The sequence below is a fragment of the Anomaloglossus baeobatrachus genome, chromosome 3 (assembly GCF_048569485.1).
Source record: "Anomaloglossus baeobatrachus isolate aAnoBae1 chromosome 3, aAnoBae1.hap1, whole genome shotgun sequence".
Taxonomy (NCBI): Eukaryota; Metazoa; Chordata; class Amphibia; order Anura; family Aromobatidae; genus Anomaloglossus; species Anomaloglossus baeobatrachus.
The window spans coordinates 284295930-284317819 of NC_134355.1; the positions used below are offsets into that span (position 1 = coordinate 284295930).

At 43.9% G+C, this 21890-nt stretch overlaps 1 protein-coding gene across 16 annotated transcripts in view; it reads left to right on the forward strand.

Annotated features, from left to right (window-relative positions):
• EPB41L2 (erythrocyte membrane protein band 4.1 like 2) overlaps positions 1-21890 on the forward strand; it is a 204683-nt gene that overhangs the window by 84529 nt on the left and 98264 nt on the right. For all 16 annotated transcript variants that reach the window (XM_075339882.1, XM_075339886.1, XM_075339888.1 and 13 more), the window contains exon 4: positions 14011-14115. In XM_075339882.1, the coding sequence (XP_075195997.1) occupies positions 14011-14115 (105 nt within the window). The remainder of the gene's footprint in view (positions 1-14010; positions 14116-21890) is intronic.

A 21890-nucleotide genomic window follows, 5' to 3' on the forward strand; every position in this document is an offset into this window, starting at 1 on the left:
GCACGTAACTGCATGTCAATTATTCATGCGGAATTATCTGCGGAATTCCCGGCCCTCCACTATGGAGATAGAGGCCGGGACTTCCGCTGGTAAGATGCACGAATGTCCGCAGGTTTACCGCAGATATTTCACTGGACTCCTGCAGCAATGGATAGCTGCCGATTCCGGGGAGCTGCTGTGGGAAACCTGCGGACATGCCTGCGGATATATCCGCTGGTACATTGTCCCGTGGACACATAGCCTTAAGGCTACTTTACACACTGCGATATCGGTCCCAATATCGCTAGAGTGGGTACCCGCCCCCATTTGTTGGCGCGACACGGGCAAATCGCTGCCCGTGCCGCACAACATCGCCCAGACCCGTTACACATACTTACCTGCCCGGCGACGTCGCTGTGATCGGCGAATCGCCTCCTTTCTAAGGGGGCGGTCCGTGCGGCGTCACAGCGACGTCACTGAGCGGCCGCCCAATAGCAGCGGAGGGGCGGAGATGAGCGGGACGTAACATCCCGCCCACCACCTTCCTTCTGCATAGCGGCCGGGAGGCAGGTAAGGCGAGCTTCCTCGTTCGTGCGGTGTCACATGGAGCGATGTGTGCTGCCACAGGAGCGACGAACTACATCGTTACTGCTGCAGTAACGATAATCGAGAATGGACCCCCATGTCACCGATGAGCGATTTTGCACGTTTTTGCAACGATGCAAAATCGCTCATCGGTGTCACACGCAGCAACATCGCTAATGCGGCCGGATGTGCGTCACAAATTCCGTGACCCCAACGACTCCGCATTAGCGATGTCGCAGTGTGTAAAGCCCCCTTTAGAATCGCACAGATCTTTCTTATCGTGTCCATCAATGACAAGTATGGTAGCTCAATATCAGTAGCCTTTAGTATGGTTTTTCTTTCATTTTCCCAATTGGCCATGTGGGTCATGAGATCAGTTTATCCGACACATATTTAAATTTGCTAGACAAGAAATTGACAATGGGTCGTAGTATTGGGCCCGCGCACCTGTTGTGATGAAGCTGAGAAAATATTTACTAGGGTTACCTATTTGTATTTCTTTACACCGTTCCTGAGTAATCTAGAAGGACACCTGTAGTGGTTACATCATACCCCCACTGATATTTATTTTTGTAACATTTACTAAATGCGGTGGGACAGTTTTGTTGAAACTTTAGGTTGTCCAAAGACGTTATCCAGCTACTGGCTCTCTGTGATCATAGAGAGTCATCATTTGGTTTTCGCATTGCTTGTAATATCTTGTGGTGCAGGCATATTCTGTTTCCGCTAACCTACCACTTCGGATGCATTCCATAGACATGGTGGAATTTGTGTACACCCTACCTCAGTCACCAAAGTGGAATTCACTGTTTGTTCCATTGTAGTCTTTTGCTCATTGTCAGCTAAGCCGCACAATAGTGTTAGTGTGAAGAAGGCCTACACAGAAGAGGATGGCAATGTCTCGCTGTAGTGACACCGACTCATGGAGTCTGTTCAGAAGGGCAGACTAGCATTTAATTCAATATTTCTTTCCTGGCACACTTTGAAATCTGTTATATTTCTGGGCGAGATATTGCATACCACAAATAACAAGGCTTCATGTAGGATCGCTCGCGAGACAGTATTTACTGGATTAGGAAGTTTTCCAAGGGGTCTATGGCCATCTCCTGTCATTTTTGCTAGAGCTGTGGCTGGAGGTGGTTGTCTGTTCCACATTTCTTCAGACATGTGTTCCACATTTTGGGGAGGGGTAGGGGTTTTCGAGAATCCAAATAAATGGGACAAAGGTACTTTTGCAATCCCCTTTAGCTTTATGTTTCTGACTCGAAGCTGCTTTTTCCTCAAAGGAGCAGCACGTCCAGCTTCACACATGAGTGAGGTGAGCCATGCTTCTGTGGTAGGCTTGCATTGGAGAACTTTATTTTGGGAGATTTTCCACCAGTGACAGAAGTTTTTTCTTTTTATGACCCTGAACGAGTTTTCAATCCTTTATTCAATGTCTAGGAAATAATAGATTGGTAAAGGAACAGTAATATAGAAGTTGATCTTAATGACTTTTTTTTTTTTTTATTACTCATTTGTGACAGAAGGCTCAATACCAACCCAGATTGGATATGCTGTACAGAGAAGGATACAGATAGTCTGGTTACAGGGTGCACTGGAGCAGAGAAAATGGACTGATTCTTCTTAGGCTACTTTCACACATCCGGCTGTAGCAATGCGGCACAATCCGGTGCTCTGCTGAAAAAACGAAACCGTTTTTTTTTTTTTTACGCCGGTTTCGTTTTTTCCAGCATTGACTTGCATTGGCGCCGCATTGTGACGCATGGGCTTACGTTCCGTCCGGTGTTTGTCGCATGCGGCAGATTTAGCCGATGCGGTGGCCGGATGGAACGTTCCCTGGCACATTTTTTGCTCCGGCAAAAAAAAAACGCATCCGGCCACTGCGGCGCATTTTTCAATGCATGCCTATGGACGCCGGATGCGGTGCGATGCGACAAAAACTGCATCCGGCCGCCGCATGCGGTTTCTTCCACTACGCATGCTCAGTAGCGTGCTGCAACCGGAAAAAAACGGATGGGCCACATGTAAAAAACTTATGCAAAGGATGCAGTGTTTTCGCCGCATCCGTTGCATAGGTTTCACAGCCAGATTGAGCCGCACTGCTCAAACCGGATGTGTGAAAGTAGCCTTAGGGGTGTGCTTTAAAAGCACCGTGGATCCTACAGTTGTGATTTGCTGTGCAGATGCTGGATGTGGAATATGCTGGAGCAAAGGCGCAGACTCCTTAGGAATGTGCTTAGGAGCACCGTGGAGCTGATGAGTGGTGGGCGTTCGGGTTTGGGCAGTGAATTGCGGTACACGTGGAGTACAGTGCTGGCCTTAAAGGGAACCTGTCAGCAGAAATTTTGCAATAAGACTAAAAGATTCCCCTTCTGCAGCTCCTGGGCTGCATTCTAGAAAGGTTCCTGTTGCTATTGTGCCCCCTTTGAGACCTAAATAAATACTTTTTTAAATTCTTACCTTTTTGTATGCAAATGTGTTTTAATAGTCACGGGGGCGGGCTGTCTTGCTTCCGTTATTCACCCTCCTGCCGCTGTCCCCAATTGCTCATTTTCATACCTGAGGACGCTGCCCAGTGCTCCCGAGGTCTCGCGCATGCCCAGTGGCACTATCGCGGGACTGAGCACTGTGTAAAGCATGACCACTGGTGAAGTGATTGCGCAGGCGCGAGATTATGGGCGACGCTGTGATTGTCAGCAGTGTCATCCAAGTACCCGCCCATAATCTCGTGCCCGCGCTTTTCCCTCTGCCTCCACTGTTATGCGCAAGCGTTGGCCATATGAACCCACGTCGCCTATTACCGCAGGCGTGAGATTATGGGCGGCGCTGTGATTGTCATCAGCAGCGTTATCCAAGTACCCTCCCATAATCTCGTGCCCGCGGTAATAGGTAACATGGTTGATATGGCCAGCGCTTGCGCATAACGGTGGAGGCAGAGGGAAAAGCGCGGGCACAAGGTTATGGGCGGTTACTTGGATGACACTGCTGATGACAATCACAGCGCCGCCCATAATCTCGCGCCTGCGCAATCGCCTCATCAGCGTTCACACTTTGCACAGTGCTCAGTCCCGCGAGAGTGGCACTGGGCATGCGCAAGACCTCGGGAGGACAGTTACATGAGGAGGGTGTCCTCGTGTATGTAAATTAGCAATGGGGGACGGCGTACAGCGGCAGGAGGGCGAATAACGGACGCAAGACAGCCCGCCCTCGTGATCATAAAAAAACATTTGCATACAAAAAGGTAAGAATTTATAAAGTGTTTATTTAGGTCTCAAAGGGGGCACAATAGCAACAGGAACCTTTCCAGAATGCAGCCCAGGAGCTGCAGAGGGGGGATCTTTTAGTTTAATTGCGACATTTCTGCTGACAGGTTCCCTTTAAAACTCCTTCCCCCAGTGACGCGCACGAGGAAAAGCTGGCTGACGTCACTCGCTGAAGGCTAGGAGAGCCCGTAAGGGACAGACTAGAATCGCCAAACCATCACGTTTCAAAGCCTTCTTCATCAAGGAACCTGTATGATTTTTCCCCTATTGGAGGAACTCTGTACACCATTCTTGGGCTTACATTACCCTCTCAAAGACTGCACAAACAACCTACAAAGCTGCAGTTACCATAAATATTCATTTACTCATCTATATATATTGACCTACCCCTTCCCCCCCCCCACACCGTTATTACGGTTATTCCAGTACGATTAGCGCAAAAATTATTCATTAAATATCAATGACCAATATAGTCCCCCATCTTTTCAATAGCAGCCATGAGCCCTTCATCCATGGAGTCTGTCTGTTAATCTGTTGATGATCAGCTTTTTGGCCAGCACCATCCACAACCTCCCAGACACTGTTCACAGAGGTTCATTGGTTTCCTTCACCATAAATCTCACATTTAATAAGAGCCACAAGTTCTCAATAGGGGTTGGGTTAGGTGAGGAAGGAGCTATGTCATTATTTTTTTTCATCTTTAACCCCTTCACCCCTGGGCGACCTTCCGTTTTTGTTTTTCCCTCCCCTTCTTCCAAGAGCCATTACTTTTTATTTTTCCTTCAATATAGACATATGAAGGCTTGTTTTTTGCAGGATGAATTGTACTTTTGAACAACACCATTCATTCTGCCCCATATTGTACTGAAAAACGGGGACATTTCCAAGTGTGATGAAATTGCAAAAACCTGGCAGTATGATGCCTCAAATTGATACAAGTTTGTAGATGCCAAACATGTACCTTATTTTTAAGACTATAAGACGCACTTTTTTCCCCCAAATGGTGGGGAAAAGTGGGGGGTCCGTCTTATAGTCTGAATGTAGTGCATGGCTGCGGGGAATGAGGGTGCTGCGGTGGAGCGGGTCAGCAGCGCCATGCGCAGGCTGTAGCAGCGCCTACCGTGACCACGTGCACCCGCTCATTACATATACATCTTCCCGCCCATCATCTCTCAGCGCTGATAGGTGGGCGGGGGGTGGGTGCACGCATAGTAAAGAGCTGGCCCCGCGTGATTACCCCTGGCAACTACAGCCTGGAGTGATCATGTGCGGCTGTATTCACTGCCCCCCGCGCATCATCATCAGTGCGGATGGCAGTCAATAAGTACGGTATACTCACCATTCTCTGCAGCACTGCGATGTCCTCCTGTCTGCTGGCCTGCTGATCTGTGTAGAGTGGTGAGCACAGCGATGACGTCATCCCTGGGGGCTATACCTGGGTGAGGTATATATATATATATATGTGTATATATATATATGTGTATATATATATATATATGTGTATATATATATGTGTATATATATATGTGTATATATATGTGTATATATGTGTATATATATATATATATATAATAAATTTATTTACACACACACAAGGATGGGGATCATATACAAGGCAGAAGGATCATTACCAGGATGGGGTACCTTTTAGTAGAGAATTTGGGGACATTACCCCCGTAATAGTGTCAGCAGCAGATCCTCGCCCCATAACAGTGTGTCATGACCACGTTTTTTGCTTAAAATTTTATTTTCATATTTTCCTCCTCTAAAACCAGGGTGCGTCTTATGGTCCTGAAAATATGGTATAATTTTATTTGATGGAAAAAAAAAAGAAGTTTGTAAAAATTGCGTGTTTGTCGCCATTTTCAGAGAGTTCTAGCGTTTTTCATTTTTCAGGATCTAGGGCTCAGGGATGACTTTATTTTTTTTGTCTTGAGCTGTGTTTTTAATTATACCATTTTTGAGTAGATGCAATGTTTTGATTGCCTATTACATTTTAATGCAATGTTGCAATGACCAAAAGAAACATAATTTTGGCTTATTTTTTTTTCTCGCTACGCCGTGTAACAATCAGGTTAATTTTGTATTTTCATAGATCGGGCATTTCTGAACGCTAATAACAAATGTGCATTTTTTTAAAAATATTTTTGTTTTATTTCCAAAGGGGCAAAAGGAGAGTGATTGAAACTTTTTTTTTTTAAGTTTCTTTTTAATTTTAATTTTTTTTACTTTTTTTTTTATATTCTCTCCTAGGGGACTTTATTGCTATACTATCCAATCTATTCTGCTGATCAGAGCTATGCTTCAGCATGGCTCTGATCAGCAGAAATGCAGCATACCTGTGAGTGCAAGTGCTCTGTCAGCATGCACAGGAAGTGTCATGACAGCAACAGGGGTCATCATCTGACCCCCGCTGCCATGCCAACACATTGGCGACCCGTAATCGCGTCATAATGCCTCCGATGACGTCTGGGAATGGCGCAATCCCCACCGGAGCGCATTAGATTGTGCTGTCAGAGTTTGACAGCGCAATTTAAGGCTGGTTTCACATCAGCGTTATTCTGCCGCACTGCTTGATCCGGCACAAATGCAGTACAGTTCTATACAGTTCACTGGCATCACGTCAAGCTCCAGTCACATGCAGTCATGTGACCGGAGCATGTGACAGCATGTGACCGGAGCTTGCCGCGATGCCTGTGAATTTTATAGAACTGTACTGCATTTGTGCCATATCCGGCAGTGCAGCAGAATAACGCTGATGTGCGCGCAGCCTAAGGGGTTAAAAGGCGCAGGTCGTTCTCCAATCCACTTGTGCCTGTTAGCCTCACATGTCTGCTGATCAAATCACCTGACATGTGGAGGGATTACCACTAGAGCCCTCGGTAACGGGACAGCCACAACCAAGCACGTACCAGTGCGTCATTGTTTGTAAAGGAGTTAAGACCGTTAAGGCCTTTTCTGGAGGCCGAGTAGTGGAGACTTTGATGCCTGCGATGGAGAATTGTGTGCATAATAATAATTCTGCACACCGTGTTTATTCCAACTCTCTCTTCTCTTCTAGAACTGCTCATTGTCTGCAAAAAATATTTTTATAGCCACAGAAAAAAACAAAAAACACTTAGTCACATATAACCATTAGTGGGTGATTACCAGGCTCACTTTTTAATAAAGCAACAGGAGGCATTTTAAGCAAGGTGCCCTTAGAGGCAACATTATCATGTGAAAGGCTTTTGATCATAACCAGTTAAAGGAACTGTGGATCATTAGTCTGTGGTCTGGTATCAAAGTCACTAACACAGTGGAACGAAGGCTGGGGCCGCACGGGGATTTGTGCGAGTGCTGCATGACTCTGCTCACGCTCGCAGCACAGCGGGAGCTGAGTGTCCTGCGACTGTGGTCCGATCGTGTGATCAGACCACAGTTGCGGATGGAGGGCTGGCGCTATGGAGGGGAGTGCCAGCGCTGCGGAGGGGAGGGAGGGATTTATCTCCCGATCTCCTCCGTTGCTGGCTGATGTGAGAATCGCACTGCTCTCGCATTACACCAGTGTAACGCGAGAGCAGTGCAATGTTTTTCTCGCCCCATAGACTTGCATGGGTGTGAGTGGAACAGGATCATATTCCACTTGCAGCATGCTGTGACTGTTTTCTTGGTCCGATTAGGGCTGAACAAATAATTGCTCATGGGAGCTGCCCCATAGAGTAATATTGGTCCGAGTGGAATGCGATTTTTTTTTTTTTGTCTTATCGCATTTCACTCGCACTGATTTTCTCGCTGTGTGTCCTAGGCCTAAAGGAATAACAGTCCTGTAGTTAGTGTGTCGTTGGACCAGCACCCTGCTCTGGGAGTGAATGTACAGACCCATAGTCCAGCTAATTGAGCCTGTGCATTGCTCTGTGCACACCGCTCCTGCAGAAGCTGCACATTTTAAAGCCATGTTTTGACCAATCGGAGGGGGTCCTGGGATTCAGACCTCCACCGATAAGCAGCACTATACAGTGCCTGGCATACATAAAAAAATGTACAAACTGACAGTTGCACTTAAAATACACTTACACGGTTTAGGGGTGACAATAAGTGATCCATTACAAATCCCCCTTTAGCAGCCATAATTCCAGTTTTTTTTCACCTTAAGGTCATTGTGAGCTGCCCTTACTTTATCCTGTGAAAAGTTTTCAACCACCTTCTGAGAATATTTTCAACTAAATGATTGTAGAGCATCCATTAGATAAGTAAGCAAAACAGTCCTGAACCAAGATTCCCTCCTCAGACATGTTTCACAGTTGGCATGAGGAGAGACCTGTCAATCACCTGGAACGGGGTGGAGAGGAGCGGGGGCTGGGCTCCTCTCCTTATTGGCCTGGCTGGTTCCTTTTTATTGAAATTGTTTTTAATGCACAAACCAACCACAAATGTTGGTGTGATTGATGGGATTTCTATTGGTTTTATAGAACCCTAGACCTTTTAGGTGCTTTGTTATTGGTTTATATACCTTTGTGCCTTCCCTTTGCATGGAAGAAATTTACATGATGGAACACCTTTTCTTTCCAAAATAGCTGCTCAAAAGAATTGCTCCGTTAATACAATGTAAATGGACAGGTTTCCCTATATATACAGTACAGACCAAAAGTTTGGACACACCTTATCATTCAAAGAGTTTTCTTTATTTTCAGGACTCTGAAAATTGTAGATTCACATTGAAGGCATCAAAACTATGAATTAAAACGTGGAATGAAATACTTAAAAGTGTGAAACAACTGAAAATGTGTCTTATATTCTAGGTTCTTCAAAGTAGCCACCTTTTGCTTTAATTACTGCTTTGCACACTCTTGGCATTCTCTTGATGAGCTTCAAGAGGTAGTCACCGGAAATGATCTTCCAACAGTCTTGAAGGAGTTCCCAGAGATGCTTAACACTTGTTGGCCCTTTTGCCTTCATTCTGCGGTCCAGCTCACCCCAAACCATCTCGATTGGGTTCAGGTCTTGTGATTGTGGAGGCCAGGTCATCTGGCGTAGCACCCCATCACACTCCTTCTTAGTCAAATAGCCCTTACACAGTCTGGAGGTGTGTTTGGGGTCATTGTCCTGTTGAAAAATAAATAATCGTCCAACTAAACGCAAACCGGATGGAATAGCACGCCGCTGCAAGATGCTGTGGTAGCCAATGCTGGTTCAGTATGACTTCAATTTTGAATAAATCCCCAACAGTGTCACCAGCAAAGCCCCCCCACACCATCACACCTCCTCCTCCATGCTTCACGGTGGGAACCAGGCATGTAGACTCCATCCGTTCACCTTTTCTACAAAGACACAGTGGTTGCATCCAAAGATCTCAAATTTGAACTCCTCAGACCAAAGCACAGATTTCCACTGGTCTAATGTCCATTCCTTGTGTTCTTTATCCCAAACAAGTCTCTTCTGCTTGTTGCCTGTCCTTAGCAGTGGTTTCCTAGCAGCTATTTTACCATGAAGGCCTGCTGCACAAAGTCTCCTCTTAACAGTTGTTCTAGAGATGAGATGTGTCTAAACTTTTGGTCTGTACTGTGTATGTATATATGTATATATGTGTGTGTGTGTGTGTGTGTATTTATTTTTTTTGTTAACCCTACTTTTAGCGACTTATATATGCAGTAACCTTTGAACTTCAATGAGTATGGTTTCTGCATAGCATTGTACACATGTGCAGTGTAAATATATGTACTATTATAATAGGGCTTTTTTGCGCCCCAGCACTTGTTTGGTCTTATCTACTGGTTAGTTTTTAAGTACTAATCAGTAATATCTTGACTATTGTAGGTCAGGCCCTTGCTGTATTCTCTTACATGGCTGAGAAACATACCATCTTTGTTTTCTTTTCATGTTTGATCGGTTGCAACAGATGTCGCTGTAAGTTTGTGCTGCTGAGCAAATAAAGGCTTGGTTGCCTTGTCTCTTTCACTTTTCAGTTTTTATGCACACAAACCACAACTAAAGTATTTCTCTGTATGGAGCTTTACCCTTTCCTAAACATTAGGCTTTTGTTACAAGCAAAAAGAGTTAACCTTATTTTTACATTAATCTTAACTTGGTATATAATGCCTGAAAATTGGTTTGTTACAAGTAATTGGACATGTATATACACTGCTCAAAAATAAAGGAAACACTAAAATAACACATCCTGGATCTCAATAAATGAATGAATTAAATAATCCAATTGCAAATCTTCATTTCATGGTAGAAGGTGTTGAGAACAATAAAACATAAAAATGTAAATCAAAATTAATATCCCATGGTGGTCTGTATATGAATGACTCCAAATCAAAGTGGAAAATCAAATTACAGGCTGATCCCACTTCAGTGGAAATGCCTCAAGACAAGCAAATGAAGTGTGTGGCCTCCATGCTACCTCTAGGAGTGAGAGCAATAACATGCAATGGTGGTTTCTTCATCTCAAACAATTGAAACAAAAGCGAACAATAGTGGTGTATGGGCCCCCCCAAAATGTCAATGGTTCAATAACTTGTCATGTGGCCTTGAGCATCAATTACAACCTGACAACGACGTCTCCTGCTGTTCACAAGTAGAGTTGTTGTCTGCTGAGCCATGTCATCCTACTCTCCTTGAAGGGCAGCCATCAGGTCATTGAGGTTCTGGGGTACACATTTAGAAGCCTCTACACAGCAAATCAGCTGACCCCTTAGGTTTTCCTTGAGTGTCATATCTGGAGACAGTGTGGGCCACTCCATTTGAGATACCCCAGTCTCCAGCATCTGTTCCTTAATGATGCGACCTCGATGAGCTAGAACATTGTTAACCATGAAGATGAATTTAGGCCTGTGCTGTTCATGCAGAGGCACAATGACTGGATTAATGATGGTGATTAATGATTCAGGTAGTAGGGGCTTGTCACAGTACCAGTCACAAAGTGTAGGGCAGTTCCATAATAACTAGACACAGCTGCCCACACAGTAACACCACCACCAAAGGCTCGTCTGGTGACAAGTGACTGATGCATAGTGCTTTTCTTGACGTCCCCAATATCTGTGTGTGTGTGTGTGTGTCTGTAAATATTTTATATCATATATATCGGGCCTCACAATCTAAATTCCCTATCAGTATGTCTTTGGCGTGTGAGCGGAAACCTTAGAACCAGGAGGAAACTCAAACACGGGGAGAACATACAAACTCTTTGCAGATGTTGTTTTTGGTAGGACTTGAACCGAGGACCCCAGCACTGTAAAACTGTAGTGCTAACCACTGAAATTATATATATATATATATATATATATATATATATATATATATATATATATATATATATATATGTATATGTGTGTATATATATATATATATATATATATATATATATATATATATATATATATATATATATATATATATATATATATATATATATATATATATATATATATATATATATATATATATATATATATATATATATATATATTTTTTCACATTTCACACTACCGTTCAAAGGTTTGGGGTCACCCAGACAATTTTGTCTTTTCCATGAAAAAACATACTTTTATTTATCAAATGAGTTGCATAATGAATAGAAAATATAGTCCAGACATTGCCTAGGCTGCAAATAATGATTTTTACTTGAAATAATAATTTTCTCCTTCAGACTTTGCTTTTGTCACGGAATGCTCCCTTTGCAGCAATTCCGGCTTTGCAGACCTTTGGCATTCTAGCTGTTAATTTGCTCTGGTAATCTGGAGATATTTCACCCCATGCTTCCAGAAGCCTCTCCACAAGTTGGATTGTCTTGATGGGCACTTTTTACGTACCATACAGTCAAGCTGCTCCCACAACAGCTCAATAGGGTTGAGATCTGGTGACTGGTCTGACCATTCCATTATAGATAGAATACCAGCTGCCTGCTCCTTCCCTAAATAGTTCATGTATAATTTGGAGGTGTGCTTTGGGTCATTGTCCTATTGTAGGATGAAAATGGATCCAATCAAGCGCTGTCCACAGTGTATGGCATGGCGTTGCAAAATGGAGTGATAGCCTTCCTTATTCAAAATCCCTTTTACATTGTACAAATCTCCCACTTTACCAGCAGTAAAGCAACCCCAGACCATCACATTACCGCCACCATGCTTGACAGATGGTGTCAGGCACTCTTCCAGCATCTTTTCAGTTGTTCTGCGTCTCTCAAATGTTCTTCTGTGTGATCCAAACACCTCAAACTTCGATTCGTTTGTCCATAACACTTTTTTCCAATGTCTGTGTTCTTTTTGCCCATGTTAATCTTTTCCTTTTATTAGCCAGCCTCAGATATGGCTTTTTCTTTGCCATTCTGCCCTGAATGCCAGCATCCTGGAGTCGCCTCTTCACTGTAGATGTTGACATTAGCGTTTTGCGGGTACTATTTAATGAAGCTGCCAGTTGAGGACCTTTTTGAGTTGTCGATTTCTCAAACTAAAGACTCTAATGTACTTGTCTTGTTGCTCAGTTGTGCAGCGGGGCCTCCCACTTCTCTTTCTACTCTGGTTAGAGCCTGTTTGTGCTCTCCTTTGAAGGGAGTAGTACACACCGTTGTAGGAAATCTTCAGTTTCTTGGAAATTTCGCTCATGGAATGTCATTCATTTCTAAGCACAAGAGTAGACTGTCGAGTTTCACATGAAAGTTCTCTTTTTCTGGCCATTTTGAGAGTTTAATAGATCCAACAAATGTAATGCTCCAGATTCTCAACCAGCTCAAAGGAAGGTCAGTTTTATAGCTTCTCTAATCAGCAAAACTGTTTTCAGCTGTGCTAACATTCTTGCACAAGGATTTTCAAGGGATTTCTAAACATCCATTAGCCTTCTAACACAATGTACCATTAGAACGCTGGAGTGGTGGTGGTTGGAAATGGGCCTCTATTCACCTATGTAGATATTGCATTAAAAACTAGACGTTTGCAGCTAGAATAGTCATTTACCACATTAACAATGTATAGTGTGTATTTGAACTGTAGTGTGTGTGTGTGTGTGTGTGTGTGTATATATATATATATATATATATATATATATATATATATATATATATATATATATATATATATATATATATATATATATATAAATAATATAATACACACACACTGTAGGGAGAATTTTTGTTTTGTATGTTTGGTAGTAGGTAACTGCTGTGTATTTCTTTGTCCCATTGGGCCACTCCAAGTGTTGGTGATACCAATGGCTAATTATCTGCATTGCTCAGGTATGGTATAAAAAGGCCGAAAGTTCACAAGAAGATGGCTCTCTCTACTCTTGGGAAAGCTGCTGTGAATAAAGCAATTGTCTGGTTAGGAGCAGTGAGCCAGGTACAGTTCTGAAGAGTCAGGATTTTGCCTGACTAATTAGCGGCCGGCCAGCCAGCCTAGGATTTACTTTTTATCCTGCATATTTTGTCTTGCTGTTGTACTGAACCAATAAAATGTTTTTGGCCACATATATCAAACCTTCCTACAAATATAAATATATAATGTATGTGTATATATATGTGTGTGTGTGTATACATACACACACACACACACACACACACACACACACACACACACACACACACACACTGCATTGATCACAGCCTAAATCTAGTCCTTTATAAAAGAAACTGGTTTCCTACTCTGTAAACCACAAATCCACAGCATCAGTTAGTCTTTTGTTGTTTTTTTTTTAATGGTAGGGGGTGGGTTAGAATGAAAGTCATTTTAGGCCAAATCAGGAGGATCTGATGATTGGCATTTTCCAGCCTGATTTCATTGAGTTTTTTGAAGGTAATACTAGTCTTGTGGGTTGTCTGTATCATCCTGCAAATACCAAGTAGCCTTTGGAAAGTTTTTGCTGACGTTCCAATATTTACTGGACATGGTTGACTTTTCTTAATCACAATTTCAAAAGGACATAACCTTTCCTACTAGAACGTAGCACATGCACTTGTCAAAGTTAATACTTGTTTTAAATTTTTGTCTGCTAGAAATATTCAAGATCAACTATTTATGAATACCGGCTCACGTGTGTGTGTGTGTGTGTGTGTATGCGTAATATATATATGTGTGTAATATGTGTGCATATATATAATGTGTGCATATATAATTAATGTGTATATGTATAAATATATCTATCTGAACACTAAAACTTAAGTTATTGGCATCTGCTTTAAAATGTTCCCTTTTTTCTTTTTTAGAAACGTGCAAAAGGACAATCATTATTTGTGAAGGTGTGTGACCATCTCAACCTGTTGGAAACGGATTATTTTGGATTGATCTACTCTGATAATGCAGAACAGAAGGTATGAGGAATATGTCTGTCTTGGTGCAGAAATAAATGATCAGCATTACCTAAGGTATATTTCTGACCTCCTTTCTCATCTATTAAATAGTCTGTGAACGCCTACAAGTCAGAGGTAACTTGACATAAGGTTAATGTGGGTCAAGTCTGTTTGTGAGCTTTGGTGTCCCAGATTGCCCTACTCCTAATTGGCTTATGTCAGATTTGCTGCCTTGGTAGTACGCTGTCCTTATTGTGCAATGTTTTTATTGTGATCACACATTTAGAGGGTATTGACGTCCCCTTTTTATCATTCGCTGTACGCTTAAGTCACCAAAGCACACGACTGAAGGTTACTGTAAAATAATCGTTCCCTTTGGTTTCCGCTGTACAAACTTATTACCCTGATGTCAAATTAGCTTTTTATTTTGATCGGCTTTCTTTTGCGTATTAATGGGTCTTGCACAGTAGTACCAAAATGGTATCCGTAAAAAAACTTCAGTCTGGCAAACAAACCCCAACAGGTCCATTAACAGAAAAATAAAGTTACGGATAACCAAACCCAAGATTATTTTTTAACCGTTAAATGTAAATAAATAAATATACACTGAACAAAAAATACAAATGCAACATTTTTGCTTTTGCTCCCGTTGTTCATGAGTTGAAATCAAAGATCTAAGACTAATTCTATGTACACAAAAGGCCTTTTCTCTGCAATATTCTCAAATTTGTTTAAAACTGTTAGTGAGCACGTCTTATTTCTGAGATGATCCATCCACCTCACAGGTGTGACATATCGGGATACTGATTAGACAGGTGTGCATTAGGCTGGCCACAATAATAGGCCGTTTTATTACACCGCACAATGCTACACATCATCAGTTGTGAGGGACCATGCAGTTGACATGCTAGCTGCTGCAATGTCCACCAGAGCTGTTGCCTGTGAGTTGAGTGATTTCTCTATCATAAGCCGTTTTCAAAGGTGTTTCAGAGAAATTGTCAGTACATCCAACCGGCCTCACAACCGCAGACCACGTGTAACCACTGCAGACCAGGGCCTCCACATCCAGTATCTTCACCTCCAAGATCGTCTGAGAATAGTGACCCGGCCAGCTGCTTCACCTGGGTCTAATGCTGAGGGGCTGTCAGTCAGTGCGGGGGGCGGTTACAGCCATCGCTCTCCATACAGAGGGGTGACTGAACCTGCGCTGGAGCCGCCCCCGGGACTGAAAGTCCAATGCTGCCCGGGGATTACGTTAATTTACTCCCTTCAGTGTGGTGCACACACCAGACAGGATTCAAACACTATTAACCTGCAGATGAACTCCATACCGACAGGATAATAGCGCTTTTACACATGACCGGTTCCCTTTAAAAGCTTTCACGGCCGGTTGCCTGGTTATTTCCAAGGGTTAAAGTTATAACCTATGCATAGGATGGGTATTAAGTTTTAATTTGGTGTGGTCTTATTTCTGTCACCCACCCCCACAGATGTACAGAAAGCGCCTCTAAAATGCGCAGTCAGAATGGAGCCATGGCTGTGCAGGCATCATTCTCTGTTGGACGGTGGGAGACACCCGAGTGCGTGGCTCTGAAGGGGCACTTCAGAGATCTCTTCTAGAAATCTGTGAAGATCCAAGAAGTTAGAGTGGCACCAATCCACAAGTTATCAACTATTGTTACAGGTTGTGTTACAGGCAGCATGTACAGGCACAGGCTGTATTATCCCCCCTTTTAGACGCTGAAACATTGCATGATTTCAGACAGGAGCATATTTTTAATGGCTGGCGGGGACTGAGGTGTACTGTATACTAGTCGGACATGCGGGGCCCCGGCTGCTGCTTCCCAACTGCTGCCATGTATTCACAGGTCTCTGCGTATGCGCTCACATAGTCAGAGACCTATCAGTGCCACCGCGGACCCGCTAGTCGGACTAGTCCCCTGCGGCTTCCTTTATTGAAACACTGCAGTGTCAGGGCCAAACCTATCTGACTGGGAAAATCCAGCCTGAGCCTGATGGATGCTAACCACAGTTTGAGCATCGAGGATCAGCCGTCAGGTTCACTTTAACATTAAATATTGGAAATATCCCTTTATTGCTGACATGGTACCAGGTCAACAGTGGCCATTTTTAGTTCTTATTTTATTGCTGCTGTCCTTGAGATGTCTTGTTTTATTTCTTTCTTTGCCTTTCCAGAGATGTGCAATGTGCATGTTTTTCTGGTCTGTACCAATAAGGCTTTGCTCATAGATTCTCTTTGGGCGTGTTTTCATCCTGGGAGCAACACCCCCTTGGTGACGACCATACAAATTAGCACTAAATAAGAATGGTCGCCGTTTGTCATTGTTCCCCTATTTCTGCGCTCTAGTGTCTGGGCCGCGTGCTTACACTGTAGCTCGGCCTATTTACAGCAGGAAGGTAGCTCCTGGGCAGCTGATTCCCATTACAGTAAGTGAATTCCCAGCAGTGAGGGGACATGCATGTGATGGCAATAACCTCACTTATGCCTTACATTACCGACCTCCGGTCACTTGGAATGGGGAACAATGTTCCTTAAGTACATGTGACCCAGGATCTGAGAAGTCGGTGTCAGCAGATCTTCCCAAACTCCTTCCATTTCAGCAGTAACGATTCATTATAACCCTTCCCACAGAACAGCGACGTTCTGCCTCCAAAGTTTGCAGCACAGCGCAGACCTTCCTGCCGTCCATTTATAACCTGCTCCGTATGGGGCTTATTTCTTTTGGATTTTGCCCCAGAGTTCATCCTGGAAAGCGTGAAATCCACATTTAAGACTTGCACATTTTGCCGTGGATTTGCAGATAAATCCTCTGCAGATTTTTTTTTGCTGTCTGTGCTGATCCGAAGACTAAATCTGCTGATGTTGCTATTAAAGGTTTATTTCCCAGTATGTACTGCATTAGCATTTTTAGTCTGTATCCATTGCTGTGCTGAGAGGTTGTGACAAATTCCAGTCCTTTGCCTGGACATATTCTGTGGATTTTTCCTGGGGGAATCTCTGTGCTTGCTCATATTGGTGGGCTTCCCTGTGCGATTCTGCTATGAGGATCTCTTGTTTCTTTCCTTCCATTTATGTGACTTGTTCAGAGTACTAATATATACAGACGTGTGTTTTCATTCTTGGCAATGTTCCCCTCCGATTCAATTTTTCCTGTTGGGGTTGTTGCCTTTCTAGATTAAAATGCCTTACTTCTGTGACCTTCAGCCAATGTTGTGTTGAATGCTGAATGATCTGTTTCACTTGTCCCAGTGCAGTCAGTACAGTGACCCATTTATGAGCCAGCTGTTGTGCTGGATTGCAGCTGCAGAATGGGTAAGCTGAATGCCAGGCACTCTTGTGTGTGCGCACCACAGAGGCACTCAGACGCCATTGTAACCCCTGACTTCAATATTCAGCCCACCCTCTAGGTACAGACTCTAGATGGTTATTCCCATCTTCGTAGTTGAGTGTTGTCAGATTGTAGCACTTTTGCAATGTACTTTTTATTATAATTTGCAGCCGTCCTTAAGTTAACTTTTTTCCTCTTGTTTCTGGCTTGTTGCCTAGGAGACTAACCACCGCTGCGCTTTAGATTATAAGCAATGCATTAAAGCTGGCCCGTGAGTAGGTGATAACAAAGTGCTGCAGCGATCCAAGCTCAGAAGAGCTTGTAAGCACTGTGCATGTTCAGCCACTAGTAGTGGTCCGTCACCTAGGCAAGGCGCTGTATACGAAAGAAAAGTGGTAATATTTCAAGAACAGCTGGACACTTTAATACACACTAAATTGTAAAAGTGCTTGTGGAATCTGACAAAAGCCATTTATGAAGATGGGACTAAAGTCCGCTTTACACGCTGCGACATCGCTAGCGATCGCACCCGCCCCTGTCATGCGTGCATCACGGGTAAATCGTTGCCCGTGGCGAACAATATCGCCGGTACGCGTCACACGCACATACCTTCCTAACTACGTCACTGGGGGCGGTTCGTGCGGCGTCAGAGCGACGTCACACAGCAGGCCACCAATAGAAGCGGAGGGGAGGAGAGCAGCCGCATTAACGTCACTTCCACGTCGTTGCCGGAGGACGCAGGTACGCTGTTGTTCGTCGTTCCCGGGGTGTCACACGTAGCGATGTGTGCTGCCTCAGGAACGACTAACAACTTGTGTCCCAAATGAGCAACGATATTTGGGAAAGGAACGACGTGTCAACAATCAACGATTTTTGCCGCTTTTTGAATCGTTAGCGGTCACTCGTAGGTGTCACACGCAACGACGTCGCTAACGATGCCAGATGTGCGTCACGAATTCTGTGACCCCCGGCGATATCCCCCCAGCGATTATATGTTGCGTGTTACGGGGCCTTTACCCTCTAAGTTCGGCATACTTGTGAAAGTGCTTTATTTTTGCACTCGTGTGGCTCAAGGTACCAGCTTGTATTTGACGTGCAAAATTAAAATTGTAAAGAAATGCCTAACCTTTTGGTGTAAGGAGGAGAGAAAGAGACCCTGCATATAAATGTGCACACCGTTATATCTATAAAATTCAATCTTTATTGTAACCAGGAACACACATATGTTAAAAACATTTAAAATTGCATTGCATACTGAAAAGCCCTTGAACACGTCAATAGTATGTACAGTATATAAAATATATTCCAGCACAACTACTTATTACAAAAGCAACTTTCCTAAAAACCATATCCTATATAGAGAAAGCATGTTTATACAGCAATTGATCAGTTGTTGATAGCATGACCTATTGAACTAATGTATAAAACTTACACGGGAATTTGGGGGATATAATGATCACTTATATTAATAGTGTATCCAGTGCCCGGTATGGCAGTGAGGCATAATAAAACAACATGCAAAAGAGGGATAAGAGTGTGCTGCCAAAGGAACCCACAAGAAGGAGGTATACGATGCCCAAAGAGAGAGATTGAACTGGAAGAGAGCCAAAATGAGGCTGTGCGGTTGGCAAGGCAGGACCCAATGTATGTAGCCACACTGACAAAGCCACTTTGGGTAGAGGGACATTCTCACCCTGCTGGAATATTTGTCTGGTAACAACGGGAGCCATGTGTACAATATGCCCCTTTCATACATTTGTCTAACGTTTGAAGAATGCCCCACATATACAATTGTGCACATGTGCCACTTATCTCTGTGAAAAGTTACCATGAGTCCCAAAAATCAGTCAATTTGGCTGATTATATAATCACAAAGTGAGTACACCCCTCACTGAAGATATGACACTTTGATATAATATAAAGTAGTCAGTGTACTGCTTGTATAACAGTTTTAATTTGGTGTGCCCTCTAATAACTCAACTTCAACCGCTGGCAACATCTCTAGATCCCTATAACATCCCCAAGGGAAAATGGGCAAATTGTGCCTAATTAGCCATTTTCTCTCAGGTGTGAATGGGGAGCAGGATTTAACACTCTCTCTCATACTGGTCCCTGGAAGTTAAACATGGCACCCCATTTCAGAGAATTCTCTGAGGATCTGAAAAAAGGCATTGTTGCGTTACACAAAGATGATCTAGGCTACAATAAGATTGCCACCCTGAATCTGAGCTGCAGCACACTGACCAAGACCATACAGTGCTTTATCAAGACAGGTTCCACGCAGAACACGGCTCGCTATGGTCAACCACAGAAGTTGAGTGCACATGATCAGTGTCCTATCCAAAGGTTGTCTTTTCAAAATAGATGGATGAGTGCTGCCAGCATTGTTGCAGAGGTTAAAGGGGTGGGAGGTAAGCTTGTCAGTGCTCAGACCATAAGGTCGTCCCAGAAGGAAGCCTCTTCTAAAGATAATGCACAAAAAAAGCCCAAGAAACAGTTTGCTGAAGACTGGAACCACGTACTGATAAGACCATAATAAACTTATTTGGTTCAGATAGTGTCAACAAGTGAGAAGTACAAAGACAAGTGTGCCTTGCCTACAGTCAAGCATTGTGGTGGGAATGTCATGCTTTGGGGCTGCATGAGTGCTGCCGACTGTGGGGAGTTACAGTTCATTGAGGGAACCATGAGTGCCAACAGGTACTGTGATATACTGAAGCAAAGCATGATCCCTTTCCTTTGGAAACAGGGTTGCATGGCAGTAATCCAACATAACTCCAAACTCACCTCAAAGATGACCACTGCCTAGCTAATGAAACTGAGAGTAAAAGTGCTGGACTGGCCAAACATGTCTCCAGACCTAAACTCTATTGAGCTTCTGTGGGGCCTCCTCAAATGGAAGGTGGAGGTGGGCAAGGTCTCTAACATTGACCAGCACAAGGATGTCATCATAGAGGAGTGGAAGAGGATTCCAGGGGCTCCTGGGAAGCTCTAGTGACCTCCATATCCAAGAGAGTTAAGGCAGTCCTTGAAAATAATGGTTGCCACACAAAATATTGTCACTTTTCGTACAATCTGGCCACTTTCACTTAGGTGATGTACTCATTTTTGTTGTCAGTGGTTTAGGGTACTTTCACACTTGCGTTATTTTCCTTCCGTTACAATCCGCCCTTTTGGGAAACAGCGGAATCCGTTAACGGATTCCGCTGTTTCCCATAGACTTGTATGGTTGACGGATTGTACCAAAAGGAGCTGCGTTGCTTCCGCTGGGCGACGCTCCGTTGCTTCCGCCCAGCGGGAGGAACGCAGCATGTAACGTTATTTTGAGCAGCGGAATCCTCTGGATTTCACTGCGCATGCTCCTTTTTTTTTTTTTTTTTTTTTTTTTTTTTAAATCAAACTTTATTTTGGCTCGCGGTGGCCAAACGTTCAGCTGAGCGCCCGGCCGTCGGCAAGCGACAGCGCTCAGCTGAATGACCGGCCACCAGCATGCCCGGCCGCCGGCAAGTCACAGCGCTCAGCTGAGCGCCCGCCCGCCGGCATGCCCGGGCGCCGGCAAGTGACAGCGATCAGCTGATCACCCGGCGGCCGGCTGCAGGGAGCGATCAGCTGATCACCCGGCGGCCGGGAGCGATCAGCTGATCACCCGGCAGCCGGCTGCAGGGAGCGATCAGCTGATCACCCGGCGGCCGGGAGCGATCAGCTGATCACCCGGCGGCCGGGAGCGATCAGCTGATCACCCGGCCGCCGGGAGCGATCAGCTGATCACCCGGCGGGCGGGAGCGATCAGCTGATCACCCGGCGGCCGGCTACTGGGAGCAATCAGCTGATCACCCAGCGGCCGGCTGCAGGGAACGATCAGCTGATCGTTCACTATAGTCTGCCGCTGGTAAAACCGGGAAAAAAAAAAAAAAAAAAATCAAAACGAATTGCGTTGTTTTGCAGCATCCGTTGCATCCGTTGTGTCACTATATGCAACACATCCGTTGCATCCGTTACACAACGCAATGCAACGGATACCGTTCAACGCAAGTGTGAAAGTAGCCTTAGACATTAATGGCTGTGTGTTATTTAGAGGGCACCAAATTTACACGGTTATACAAGGTATACACTGACTACATTACATTGTATCAATGTCATATCTCAAGTGTTTTCCCTTGAAAAGATAAAATATTTACAAAAATGTGAGGGGTGTACTCATGTTTGTGATATACTGTGTATGTGTGCGTGTGTATATATTTATAGAAGTATAAAATATTAACATGTAGTAATAATTTTGTGTAACCAGTTTTTATTGGTGTTTTGAAATATCACAAACCTAAAAGAGGAAAGGAAAGTGGTGGACACAGTAAGGGCAACCGACACATCCTATGTGAAAGAGGCAGGCCTGAGCCCCTGTAAAGTGACGGTCTGACATCTTAAAAAATAAACTATTTCTTACATTAA